Source organism: Asterias amurensis, chromosome 6 (assembly GCF_032118995.1).
Source record: "Asterias amurensis chromosome 6, ASM3211899v1".
Lineage (NCBI taxonomy): Eukaryota > Metazoa > Echinodermata > Asteroidea > Forcipulatida > Asteriidae > Asterias > Asterias amurensis.
The window spans coordinates 6,149,349-6,163,220 of record NC_092653.1 but is presented as its reverse complement, the minus strand read 5'-3'; the positions used below and the strand labels follow the sequence as shown (position 1 = coordinate 6,163,220).

At 41.4% G+C, this 13,872-nt stretch overlaps 1 protein-coding gene and 1 pseudogene across 1 annotated transcript; both read left to right on the top strand.

Annotated features, from left to right (window-relative positions):
- The first annotated feature begins 5,367 nt into the window (after positions 1–5,367).
- Positions 5,368–9,493, top strand: LOC139938634 (uncharacterized). The gene is made up of 2 exons (XM_071934233.1): positions 5,368–6,237; positions 7,634–9,493. The coding sequence occupies exons 1-2, from the start codon at positions 5,795–5,797 to the stop codon at positions 8,517–8,519; spliced, it is 1,329 nt and encodes a 442-aa protein (XP_071790334.1). The 5' UTR covers positions 5,368–5,794; the 3' UTR covers positions 8,520–9,493.
- A 1,706-nt stretch (positions 9,494–11,199) lies between these two features.
- Positions 11,200–13,872, top strand: part of LOC139939028 (uncharacterized) — a 32,865-nt pseudogene continuing 30,192 nt past the window's right edge.

Genomic DNA, 13,872 nt, shown 5'->3' with positions numbered 1-13,872 from the left:
TAAAATAAATGTCATCAAGAGTTTAAAAATGTACTATTTTGTTGTGTGTGGCATTGTTTTATTTTGTTATCGTGTATATACAAACAATAATTAGAAAACGTGTCACTTTTGTTGCTGGGAGGGGGTGGGGGGAGGAGAACAAAAACAAAAGAAATCCCAACTACTTATCCACCCTATTTTGGGGGCCCGTTACGCCAACATCATCTTTTTTATGCCTAAGCGAGTTCGAAATACAGAAACAAAGCCAGGCTGATACTTGCTTCGATGCGATACGAATGTCGACGTCACAACCCTGTTTCGCAGAAGTTAACTACAACTCAACGGTTGAGAATTATTAGTTAGCGAATTTGTGACGTTTCAACATTCAGCATTCGCCATCGAAGGAAGTAAATACCGGGCTTAACTTTTGGATGGATGATTTTGTTTATAACTGGCAAACCTGTTGTCGAACGATAATTTGAAGTCGGTATTTTAGACTCAAAATGTTGAGAGGTGAAAGCAAATCGTTTGTGTAACTTCGTGTTTGTATCTTTTCCTCTTTTTTTTTTATATCGATGTGTTTATTTATGAACAACATTAACCGCTGTGGAATTTCGGCGGGTAAGCTATTTCAAGTTTAATCTGTGCTTATATAGCATCTTTTATTCATCATATCGTGTAAACAAAACGTGACCCTATCACCCTAAACTTCAAAGCGCATTTCCTAAACAGAAAATGACACAAACTATTTCTGCTAAGCATAATAAGCAGGAAACCAACCACAAATTGTACAAAATGGTGTGGGTTTTTTGCCTGGTATGTTTCAAGTAAGCAGCTAGCGTTCCAAAGTCTTTCGAACCAACTTCGTGGTGCATTTCTAAACACAAACAATTACTTCAAAACTTATATCTGCTCTAAGCAAAAATAGCTGGAAACTAACCACAAATTGTATAAAATGGATACATGGTATTTTGCCTGGTAACATACTTCAGGTAAGAAGCTCCTGGTACCAAAGTCTTTCCAAACCCCGGGGCACAGTCCTGATCGACCGGGAGGCAGTTGACACAAGCCCCCCGTGTATCGACTCGCAAACACCCACTCGAAAAAGCAGCCGTCATGAAAAATTAATTATCTGCTGAATACAGCGTATCATTATATTACCGAGAAACGAAAGAAAAAAAAAATGAATCATAAATAATTTAGGGCTGAACTTCGGAATACAGGTCTGTGTGTGTCACTATCAAGCGGCGAAAAAGAACGTAATAATATCACAGCAATCGATCTAGAAAAAAAGAAGAAAAAAACTTAATTCTGAACTCGTCCGTCAAAATTGCCTTTCATTTTATATCGATTAAAACAGTATGTTAGCTAGGCACATGACTTTTAGATTGATAATGGTAAGTTGTCAATTAACAGACTTAAAGGGGAGGTATATACGATGTGACCTCTGACGTCACTCGAAAACCATAACATGATTCGCGCGCATACCGTCGGGCAAAACCTTTGTGTTTTGGCAGCCAGCTAGAAAGTGTATGCAATCTTACCATGACTACGTGTCTTTTTGCCCGGCGAAACATGACGTATACAGTGTTTTTTCAACAGAGGGCGGTTTCAATGTAAACATAGGTCACATCGTCTATACAAGACAAACTTTTGGGTTAGAAGCCTACATCAGTTTTCGATAGAATGAGACATTTTTGGTAAAACAAAATTTCACTTCGAAGTAATGTGGTTATGTAGAAAGATATAAATGCCCCAATTTTGAAATTGAGAAGCGTTACTGCCACGCTCAATGTGAGAGATGTAAAGCATCACACACATTTCCACTAAAGTTGTGATCGGGGGGGGGGGGGGGGGGTGGGGGGCATGAACAATCACCCTGAAAATTCCTTTGGTATAATAACAGGAACATGCGACGGTTAGAAACTCGTCCGGTGACACCTACGGCGTTGGTGGGATTCCATATATAGTTATTTAGACCGATGAGGAACTGTTGTTGAAACCCTACACACAACAATAATTAGTTAAGTTTCACACAAAGTAAAAAAAAAGTACAAAGGTAAATCTGGCAGCTATCCCTGCCATTTCCAGAAAGGGTCGTTTTTTGCGTTAGATGTTCGGGCTAAACGTTTTACTGCTTCCGAAGGTGGCCCTAAAGATTTCAGGTGACATGGTGACATCAAAAATTTATATTTACGTGAATTAAAATAATATGTTCACGCGAATATGTACGTAAATATTCACAGATTTTGCGCGGCGATTCGCAATGTTCACTTAATTCACGTAAATGTTTGCGATTGAGGCCAAAATCGTCAAAATGTATTACATTATGTTTGATGTCCTTTTAGGGCCACCATAACATCCCGCTCATCTCCAATGGTAGCTTCCCAGAATTCTACGCCATCATACAATTAAAATAGATCGAATGGAAAAATGTCCACACAACAATTATCAGTGAAACGTTTACTTGTTTGGTTCATTTTGTCTTTCCCCGAAGGACGCCCCTCAATAAGCGTAGTTCTTACCTCCTGGGGTTAATTGTTTAATCGATCGGTTGTTCTAAACTTGATTGCTATTTTAAAGTGTGCATCATCATGGCATGCAGCACAGCATGAATTATAAAGGTTCAGGAGGTTGGAAGGCCACATCGCCCCTTCCATGGCAAACAGCCTATCTCGAATACTTTGGTTTCTTATATAAGATCCTTTTTCGGTAAATTTAGGGCGTTTTTTTCCATTTCAAAGTTTCAAAGGCATCCTGAGGATGTGAACATAACATGTTCCATCTCTGTCTCTTTTTACATTTTCATCCCGTGTGTACGGCAAAACAGCATTGTTTTGAAAATGCAGTTTTTCGAGTTATGGGTCAACCTGTCCTTTCCGAGGGTCAGGTTTTTTTGCAATCGTCACAATCTCAGTTGACCCGAAAATGAATGGTTGCGTTTTAAAAGGACTCGCCGAAAAATATTCACAACAACAAAATGTTTAATTACCTATTTCTTCATATAGTTCTGGTAAATCTTTCTGACATCGAGGCCAAGGAAGAAGGAACCCTCTCAATTAGTGACCGCACATTAACATGATTGCATAGCTGTGTAGAGAAGACGATGTGCGGTACACGTACCCGAGACTACTCTTGTAGGCCCCTACGACTTGAGTAAGGTCAATGTACCATTTGAGACTTTAAAGACAGTGGACACTATTGGTAATTGTCACAGACTAGCCTTCACAGTTGGTGTATCTCAACATATGCATAGAATAACAAACCTGTGAAAATTTGAGCTCAATCGGTCGTCGAACTTGCGAGATAATAATGAAAGAAAGAAAAACACCCTTGTCACACGAAGTTGTCTGCGTTTTAGCCTTGCTCAAGGCAGTCGGATTATTCACTCCGAAAAAAGACCGCCGCTGTATAAAAACCCACCCGTATTCACTGTGCGTAAAACCCACCCGTATTCACTGTGCGTAACATCGCACGACACGATGCCCCCGTACACTATCCGCATGCGGAGGCCGTCAGGCCGACAGCCTTGTAGGATCTGTGTTGAAGCCACTGACCTCATTACTATAATAAGCGAAGAGTTCCCACGGTCAGCTCATTACCATAATGCCCGCGAAAGACGAGACATGTTTACCTCACACACCACCACCACGGACGCATGATAGGGTCCAAAGGTCGTGATAAGGGAAGTGCGTGATTGGACGTCAAAATGAATAATTCATTTGCCTCGCATCCTGTGTTGTCTGATAGGTCTGACGAACGATATACATATTCATGAGCTGCATACTAGCATATCCTCGAGCCCCCCCAATTTCGTCCACTATTGGAATTTTTTCAATACAACACATTAAAACGGGAAGATACAGATCCGACAAGGCTGTCGGCCTGACGGCCTCCGCATGCGGTTAGTGGTGTACGAGTGCGATGACTTGTGTGAACAGTATTCGTGCGATGTGACAGTGTGTATACGGGTTGGTCATTCGGTGTGATCGCACACACCATGCACAGGGTATACGGCGGGTGGGTTTACAGCTGCGTCTTTTCGGAGCGAATAATGCGACTGCCTTGAGCAAGGCTATCTGCGTTTAGATGGTTGATTTCAAGACCTCAATTGTTCTAAATCTGAGGTCTCGAAATCAAATTCGTGGAAAATTACTTCCTTCTCGAAAACTGTGGCACTTCAGAGGGTGCCGTTTCTCACAATGTTTTATACCATCAACCTCTCCCCATTACTCGTTACCAAGTAAGGTTTTATGCTAATAATTATTTTGAGTAATTACCAAAAGTGTCCACTGCCTTTAAGAATGCTTCATAAAAACACAAATTCGACATGCCGATTGAAACATTTACATTTTGCATTTTACACTTACAATCAGTGCTGTGATTATTTCGGGGTGCGTTTACCTATTTTGCTCTGCATCTCGAAAAGATGTCGGGGTCACCTAACTAATACTAGGAATGGGCTCTGATTTTGTGACAGCAGATAAAATATATACATGCATGAGGGACAGTGACATCATGGGGACAACTCTGTCGTAACATCATTGACCGAGGACACTACTCGAAATAGAAGAGTGTAGCTTTTTCTAAACATCGGCTGGGCCCCAGTTCCGGCTTATGGACCATGTCATAATGGATTGGAGTAATTGTACATTTTGTACGCTGTTCCCAGAATCAACGGAGCCCGGGGCTTGGGTTTGAAAAACGCTTTTGACAATTCTCACGATCAGTGTCAATACGAACCGACCTCCCCTCTCTAAAAGAGTCAACTACTTCGAGAGGCAATGCACCCTAGAGTTTGACCTTTGCCTGACCCATGCAATGAGTCTGACCAACCCAGGTCGGCAATTGCACTCATGTCATTGACAACAATAAAATTGATAAACAAATATAATACAGAGACAATAGGCGTGTTATAGTATCATGGACAGTTCTCTTGTTGGAGATTCGAGGAGCGATCCTTCCGAAATCAATTTCGACGGGAGAGCATTTCCTGTTAAAGAATGAGGAAGGCGTCGACAACAATGGAAACTGCTACAACTGGAAAATAATGTACAACAGGAAATGTTGCCATGGTTACGGGTAAACTTGAAGAGACAGGTGCCAAAAATCAATTGTGAAGCAACGCTACTATTTTGATAGTCTTTCAGTGAGAGTGGCGTCGAAGTGCTCTTTGATGAATGCATACCGCGGGTACAACATCTGGATGCAGGAAATATTTGGCGGGAGGAACTTTGTGAGACGAAAAAGCGGCAATCTTTGACTACACGGAGAGGAAATGTCGCCACGTGGATGTTGTTGAGCAGTGACCATAGTAGAGACTTTAGTTGTTCACACGGTGAAGCATGACTTCTTTAAGAGTGCTTCCCGCGTTTATATTTTGTTTGGGACTGCAAGCAACTTTGCTCAAACCATTGACTCAATATTGACAGTGATTTTGAATTTTGTTTACTAAATGTGGACGTTGTAGAAATAATGTGACCTTATTCAACTGTGATGTCATTGAGTATGTTCAGCTGTAAAACAACAGAGGAATGTCTTTATCAAACATGGGTTGTTTATCACCTTATATGAGCAGCTATAAAATGATATCTCTACACTGTCTGCTCGCCGTGATGTGTGTGTGAACCATGTTTAGCCTCATGACAGTGGTCAAGAGTCAGCAGTGTTTGAAATGATTTCATCGACTGTGGCCAATAGTCACCAGTATTTAAAAAATGGTGAGCAAACTTTTCTTAACCACGGATTGTACATTGTTTTCATAAGGACATAATGACCACCATTCAGAATCGGATACTTACTAGACCTATCCATCATGTCCGCTACTCTGGTGCATTCAAACTCGCTACTCAACTTATCCACCAACAAGTCAATGCCGTGCATTTGCGATGTTGCGTCGAGGAGAACGCAACAAATGGAGCGTCTGATCACGGGCTGGGGCTCCGTTTTGGACGGCAGTGACAAGACGGTGAATGATGGGACGAAGGGAGGAGGAGCCCGGCTCCCAGCAAGGAAACCTTTCCCGTCAAGACTCTACGAGATGACGTCTCATGACAGCAGACCGATCGACTACGTCTTCCGTCATTACACGGACACGGCTAGCTATATGGAGCAGTATCGACGCCAGCATACTGTGATGGACACGGGGAGAACCATGCAGCAAGCACCCGCTGCTGAGGTCTTCGTCATGTTGCACCACGCGGGAAATCCAAAGGGAACTCGCCCTGCAAACCTCGTCAAAGGGCTCCCGTTGGTCCGGTAGGTTTGTTGGCCAAGTATTGTCCCCTGTGGAACCCTGAAGTCGGCCGATTACATGTAGCCTATAAATACAAAACATTAACCCCAGGTCAAATACATAAAATGACAAACCTTTAAGGAATCTCATAATGTTATAATTATCAGTATGATTATAATTGATTGTTGCCACTTTGACTTAGACGTCCGGACCGTATCTAAGATATTTCTAAACCATCAAGTCTTGAAATAAATTGTACAACTTTATTTCAATTGCGCTTTACCATTAAAGTATAGAATAGATACCCCAGAACATAATAATATATCACTTTATTTATGCATAGTAGTCGAACTAGTCAACAAATAATATTCGCAATAAATCGTCTGATGCCTCACTCAATCTCATGTAAATCGGATCAAGTGATAACACGTCACTATTAAGCGTTACCCGGTAACTAGGCAAGCATACAGCGTATTAAAAGTTAATATACATCGATGTTTAATTAGCCCGGCCTACTTAACCTTCACATCTTGAACCATCTATAGGCACCCGGCCACTAATAATACAGTGGGGGTAAACTCCATCAGAGAATGAGTCAATAATGGAGTGTGAGGTTTTGATATACAACTCTGGCAACCTTAAATGCACTATTGGTTATTACTTGAAATAATTGTTGACTAATAAAACTTACTTGGTAATGAGCTATGGCGAGCTGTTGATAGTATATGAAACGTTGTGAGAAACGGCTCCCTCTGAAGTAACGTAGTTTTTGAGAAAGAGGTATAATTTCTCAGGCCTGAAGCTTTTTTTTATAGGCACATATGATTGTGCAACAAGGGTGTTTATCTGTCCCTATTCTCTTGCAACTTCGTGATCAATTGAGTCCAAATTTTCACAGATTTTTTACTTTATGCATAGGCCTACATTGGGACACATACTGGTCCTTTACCAATGGGGGTCCAGTGCCTTTAAAGGGACACTCGGTGTGGCAGGAGATTCTGTCCCCCATCACGGCGAACTGTGTGCAAAAACCTCTTATGATAGCGCCCTCATTAATTTGAACAATCCTCCTTGATTCCTCATAGGGACAGAATTTACAACGAGCAGATTTCACTGGGACACAGCAAAGGCTTCGTTGGGCTATTTTGGCCATGACCCATACACGACCCTGAAGGTCTTCCAGGAGAGCAGAACGTTCCCTAATATATTATTTGAAAAACATTCTGGTCATGTGATAGTTCCATTTTGGGGGTCGCATAGCCGAAGTGGCCAGTTTCAGAGCACGCCCTCATTATCTTAAATGACTTCTAAAAATGGCAGATGTGGACAAACGGTAGCCAAGGGACGTCGGTGCCACGGTTATATATTTTACCTAAACAATATTAACTTTGTCATAAACTATTTTTTCTTTCGTTTCAGAGGCAAAAGATCGGTTGTTCTATCCAAAACTGATGCAAGAAGAGACTATTCACAAGACGCTGACATTAGATGGAAAACAAATTACCATACTTCACTTTCAGCCGGTCAAAAGACGATGAAAGCTGTAGACAGAAGAAAGCTCGATAGCAAAGTGGATCGCATTGCGACAGCTAAATACAAAATGGCGGACGCTAGTAGCACAGACGGGTCGTTTTTAAACATCATAGGCGAATTGCGCACAGAAGCAGTGCGTGGTAAACTTGGTCGGGCCTCACGAAACAGTGCTGGGACCGGGTCTAGTGTTTCTCAATCAGAGAGTAACCACTGGTATTCATCGTACAGTAGCTACTTAAGACACAACTCAGCTGGCGTTGCCCCATCGGGAGATACACGTGTGAAGCCTCAAAGCTTTGGGCATCAGCAACCAATCAGGTATCTTGGTCAGGATGACGTCACCCGACAGAGCACCTGGGACAATCTTTGGCGGGAAAACTTTGTAAACTTCAGGAGCTCCACGGAGGAGGTTGCCAATAAAAAGGACAGCGCCACCAACGTCAGAGGACGGCATAGACCGAGAGGAAGAGTCAACCACACGACGGCTCTTCTATGTACCAAGAGAGACAAAGAAGATTGCGCAAAATCACAGAATGACGTCAGTTCGGATCAGGATTCAGATTTGGAACAAATTACGTCATCGGACTACTTGGGGACCCGTTCACTGTTTCAGAAAACCACCTCTGTCGGCAGTCATTTAAATGGGCGTAACGTGGCAGCCCGCCCACCAATCAATTTCGGACTTCAACGCAGGGCTCCGCCCCTCTCTCGCGACACTGTTGTGGTTGGATCTACATGCAGAACAGAAATACAATACAACACTTTCAAGTGAATATTCTGTTATTAGGTTGAACATGAGCTTCATTAGTTGTGAGGAGTAACTGGTTTACTACTGGTGTAAATGGGACTTTGTCCTCCGGGGTGGGTGTGTTCGCCCGGTGTCGCATGCAATATATGTCCTCCATGCAATACTATCCGGAGGACATTTTGCATATGCAATCGTGTCCGCCCGGACGCTGCTGCATGATGCAATTGTGTCCGCCCCGTGCAAAACCGTCCTTGCAGTAAATTAAACGCCCTTGGTCGACGGAACACGTTCGCCATTTTTTTTTACCAGCTAAAAGTGCATGTCATGAATGACATGGGAAATGTTCGGCCGTTGGGTATTCGCTGCAATCATAAAAAAAATACGTGAATATTCATGATGCATAATTATACGTAGGGTCAGTGCATGCACGCTCGCTGACGGGGTACGCGCGCACATACGTGTACACGTACATGTCCGCCGGACGGTTTTTGCATAGCCCCGGACACAGGTGCATATGCAAAAGTGTCCGGAGCGGACAGTATTGCATGGCGGACACAATTATTGCATCTGACACCGGCCGTGTGTCCAAAAAATTGAAGTTGTTTCACAAGAGGGCGATATGAGACCAAATTTCTGCACAAAATCTCCGGGGAACATTGTCTTTCAACACTCAAAACTCTTTCCTCTTTCTCACTCTTGAGTCTTGACATTGATGATATCCGCTAGGAAATCTCCGGTTATTTTTCCACAGGGACTCACAGGGATTTTTCCCAAACCGCGGTCGAGACACTTGGTTCGATACTGGCCTCGGTTTGCCATTTTAACAAAACTGCAGTGCTTCCAACAACTCATGAGTGAGCTTGAGACACTACGATGTGACCTGTGACGATATTACCTGTGACATCACTTGTTTACAAAAGAGCCACGGGGCCTTGACTTCCCTGCAGGCATGATTTGAACACAGCTCAATGGAATAAAACGTAAAATCTATATTTTAAAGGAACACATTGCCTTGGATCGGTCGAGTTGGTCTTTGAAAAGGGTTTTGTAACCGTTTGTTATAAAATGCATATGGTTGGAAAGATGTTGTAAAAGTAGAATACAATAATCTACACAAATATGCCTCGAAATTGCGTGGTTTTCCTTTTACATCGTCCAATAACACGGTCGGCCGTTTATGGGAGTCAAAATTTTGAACTCCATAAACGGCCGACCGTGATAGTTCGCGACGTAAAAAGAAAACCGTACAGTTTTGAGTGATACTTGTGTGGATCATTATATTCTACTTTTAAAACATCTTTCTAACCATATGCATTTCATAACAAACGGTTTCAAACGCTTTTAATAGACCAACTCGTCCGATCCAAGGCAACGTGTTCCTTTAAGGAGATTTCACCGACTATTTTTTATCAACTTTTGATATGGTGAAAGAGGCACATCTCGAAACTTCTCAAGCTTTTATTTTCATAAATTATGACACAAAATGTTAACTTTCTCAAACGATCAGTGCAGTCCTGCCTGCCAGAAAATCCAAAGAATGTGCAAGGTCACACTTATTGTAAACAAAGGTCACATGGTCTATTATAATAATTCAAACAAAACCAGGTCAGATTATTAACCCAGAGAAAATTCATTAAACCACCGTCGGCAAACTCTGTCACATAAGATGTGCATGACCCGTACTTTCTCAAACCTTTCTCATGTCACAAGTCTCTCGCTCGTATTTAATTTAAGGTGTTGTGCGTCAACGTTCATATCGGACAATAAAGTTCATGACTGTATAAAATTAATTGTTTGTGTGTGTTTTGTTCTTAAAGGCACTGGACACTATTGGTAAATACTCAAAATAATTGTTAGCATAAAACCTTACTTGGTAATGAATAATGGGGAGAAGTTGATAGTATAAAACATTGTGAGAAACAGCTCCCGTCTGAAGTAACGTAGTTTTCGAGATAGAAGTAATTTTACACGAATTTGATTTTGAGACCGCACGTTAGAATTATGGGGTCTCGAAATCAAGCATCTAAAAGCAGACAACTTCGTGTGACAAGTTTTTTTTCCCATCATTCTCGCAACTTCGACAACCAATATTGAGCTCAAATTTTCACAGGTTTGTTATTTTATGCACATGTTGAGATACATCGAATGAGAAGAGTGGTCTTTGACAATTACCAATAGTGTCCAGTGTCTTTAAAGATAAATTAGTTTCATCCCTACGCCCTACTTATTAGAAGCTTCATCATCACCATGGCCACCAAGCTCGGTGTATGGGGTGGGGAGGGGCTGAATGTCCTGCCACACCGGCTTTCTCATGAGCACATAGTGCAGTTTGATCACTAATTTACATCATTACTGTTTACAATTTTTTTAATACAATAATAGAAATTTTGGGAAATTTAATACAGATGAGATTGCCCAGGATTCGCCAGTCCGTTTTGGGGACCCATTGTAAAAGAAAAACACTGCATCCAAATCTTTCAGCCGTCTAACATTGGTGGCGCTGTTGGTCATCACCGGTCGACTGCTCTTTTTATCGATCACTTGCCGCGATGTTTTGATTGTTATTGCGGTTCCCATGTGTAGACATGGGAAGACGTGCAGTCGAAGACGATCCTTTGCGTCACTCAGACCCCGTAAGTAGTCTGGTTTCCTTTTGGTGCATAATAAACAATTCATAAGTCTGATTTGTGTGTGACATAACACCGCTCGGATCGTCCTGCTGATCGTGGCTGCCCCGCTTTCCTTTGGATGTTACTGTGGTAAATTTGAGATGTCATGATCAAGATAATGTTGCATGGAGGTGAGGGTAAGTGTTTCATCCCAAATCTTATCTGGTATGTGCGTTGCGGATTGCGGAATCGGACTCACTAAACGACGATGGGAATTAGTTTAAGTTTTGCATCGATCGAGTACAAAAACTTCAACATCATCTACGTGTAATACAACTTACAACGTGAACACACGACTATTCAGTGTTTACACTTTGAACAGTTGTCAGCCAAAAACGAGTCTATGTACGTGCCGTACCTTTTCCTTCTCATGTCATTCATGTATTAGGGTGGTCAGTTCCTGTGGGTGGCTTGACCGTCAGAACATGGACATGATGGAGGTGCAGGCCTCTGTCATGTCCGTATTAGTTACTTAAAGAAACACGTTGCCTTGGATCGGACGAGTTGGTCAAAACAAAAGCGGTTTGTAACCGTTTTTTATAAAATGCATATGGTTGGAAAGATGTTTTAAAAGTAGAATACAATGATCCACACAAGTTTGCCTCGAAATTGTGTGGTTTTTCTTCTACTGTGCGAACTAACATGGTCGGCCATTTATGGGAGTAAAAATTTTGACCCCCCTAAATGGCCGACGTGTTAGTCGACGAGGTAAAAGGAAAACCACACAATTTCGAGGCATGTTTGTGTGGATCATTGTATTCTACTTTTACAACATCTTTCTACCCATATGCATTTTATAAAAAACGGTTACAAACGCTTTTCAAAGACCAACTCGACCGATCCAAGGCAGCGTGTTCCTTTAAGCTTGCTGCACAGGCTTAGTTCAGTTACGGGTTTTAACTAAAAAAATAAAAGTAAAAAACCCTCCTCGCCGTCGGTAGGAGGGTTAGTTACCCTGCACTAGTACTTTCGCTTTGTATAGCTAGCTAGCTCTACTAAACAGCCCACCTTGTTGAGCTGTAAATGGCTCTCTTTTAACATCGGTCTCATCACTGTGATGGGACCGGTGTTAAAAAAAAGCCATTATTAAACAGCTCAACAAGGTGGGCTAAATACAACCATGGTGAAATGAACTATAGTAAATCATCTGACAGTTCTGTTTAGACTGTTTCTTTTCCCGTTATTTTCCTTACTCCTATCCAACGCATCGGGACTTAGCAGTGACATGCGCTATACAAATGCGGTTTATTATAACATTAATATTATTATTATTATTACTCAATTTTGTCTGGATTCCACTGTGTGGTGTAGGCCTACTTCTAGAAACACAGGGGAGCCTTATATTAAAGTTTCTAGAAGTAGTGTAGGCCTGCTTTACAATAGTACCTGGTGCGTAATGACAGTGTCCCTAACTTTAATTAACATTAACACTAAAACAGTTTAACACTGCTGTTTAATGTTTCCACCCAGAGTCCTGAAAAATACGGAGTCAGCAGAGTAGCCAAGTTTTTTTCTCAAGGGGGGGGGGGGGAGGCATTATTTACCAAAAGGGAGCCCAGGGACAATGTTTTTCCTTTTTATCGGCACTTTGGGGGGGGGGGAAGGGGGGGACACTTGAAAATTGTGGGGGACAAGCTCCTCCCCCAACCCTTGCTATGCTGGCTGCATAGTTTGACTATTAAAGGATCTCCATTTGTTTCTGTGTCATTCTCTTTGTTGACCTGTTGTTTATTCAGGGTGGGCTATACACACCCGCTCATTGTAAAATGTGACGGAGTCAAATGTGGAAAAATAAATGACTAAATATCAGGCTGTTCATCCAGGTATTGTATCTGTGGGCAAAGTGCACACAAATATGCTTTCAATAACATTTACCACCAGCCATGCCAGCTCCCTTCCAGGAGGGTTAAGAATTCTAAAAAGGTCATGCATTAAGCGTGCATGGATGAATGAATTTTTCTAGTTGGTTGATTGCACAATTTCTGCTTGTTGATTCGCTTGATACCTTCTTCAATGTTGTGATTATAAGTAAATTTTCCAGTAATTACCTGTATAACAATTGCTTTAAGTTTGAATAAAGGATCAAGACTTTAAGGTAGGCCTACTTAAGATTAAATATGAAAGTTATTACATGTGTTCTTTTTTTATGTAATTTTTTTTTACCAAATTACTGACAGAGCAGATTTTACCCCAAAGTGTCTGATTGCTGCCTTGTCAAACAGCTTTTAAAACTTCAAAAACACGTCTCAAGAATAATGAGCGCATTGATGCACCCCTTAGATAGGAACTTGCTATTAGAAAAAAATAAATTGTATTTTTTTAAAGGGTGTGAGGTGAATGTTATGTGACAACAGATCAAAGAAATTAAATTTAAAAAATGAATTTATTTTTAGGTGAAAGTTGCATTTAATTATGATGTTCAGGCTGACATTGAACACTAGTTTAAAAGAGTCTATAGTAATTTTTTTTTATAAATGCCTTGATATTATTATATCGATTTTGTTATGAGTTGACCCAGATTCTAGTCACATACAAGGTTAATCCAGCGACTCGTATAGCAATGTAAACACACACGCACATCAAGGTTTTTTACAGAACTGTGGCCGACATTCAAGGTTTAGAAAGACAACACATCTACTGCCCAATTTTACAGTAGGCACAAAAAGTAGTGAAGCACAACCAAACTATGCTTACCAGAATAAGGTTTC

Bases quoted from the DNA above. Each gene is read 5' to 3' on its own strand.
- LOC139938634 (XM_071934233.1), top strand. From the start codon at position 5,795: ATGTCCGCTACTCTGGTGCATTCAAACTCGCTACTCAACTTATCCACC. The intron at 6,238-7,633 runs GTAGGTTTGTTG...CTTTCGTTTCAG, and splicing joins AAAGGGCTCCCGTTGGTCCG to AGGCAAAAGATCGGTTGTTC.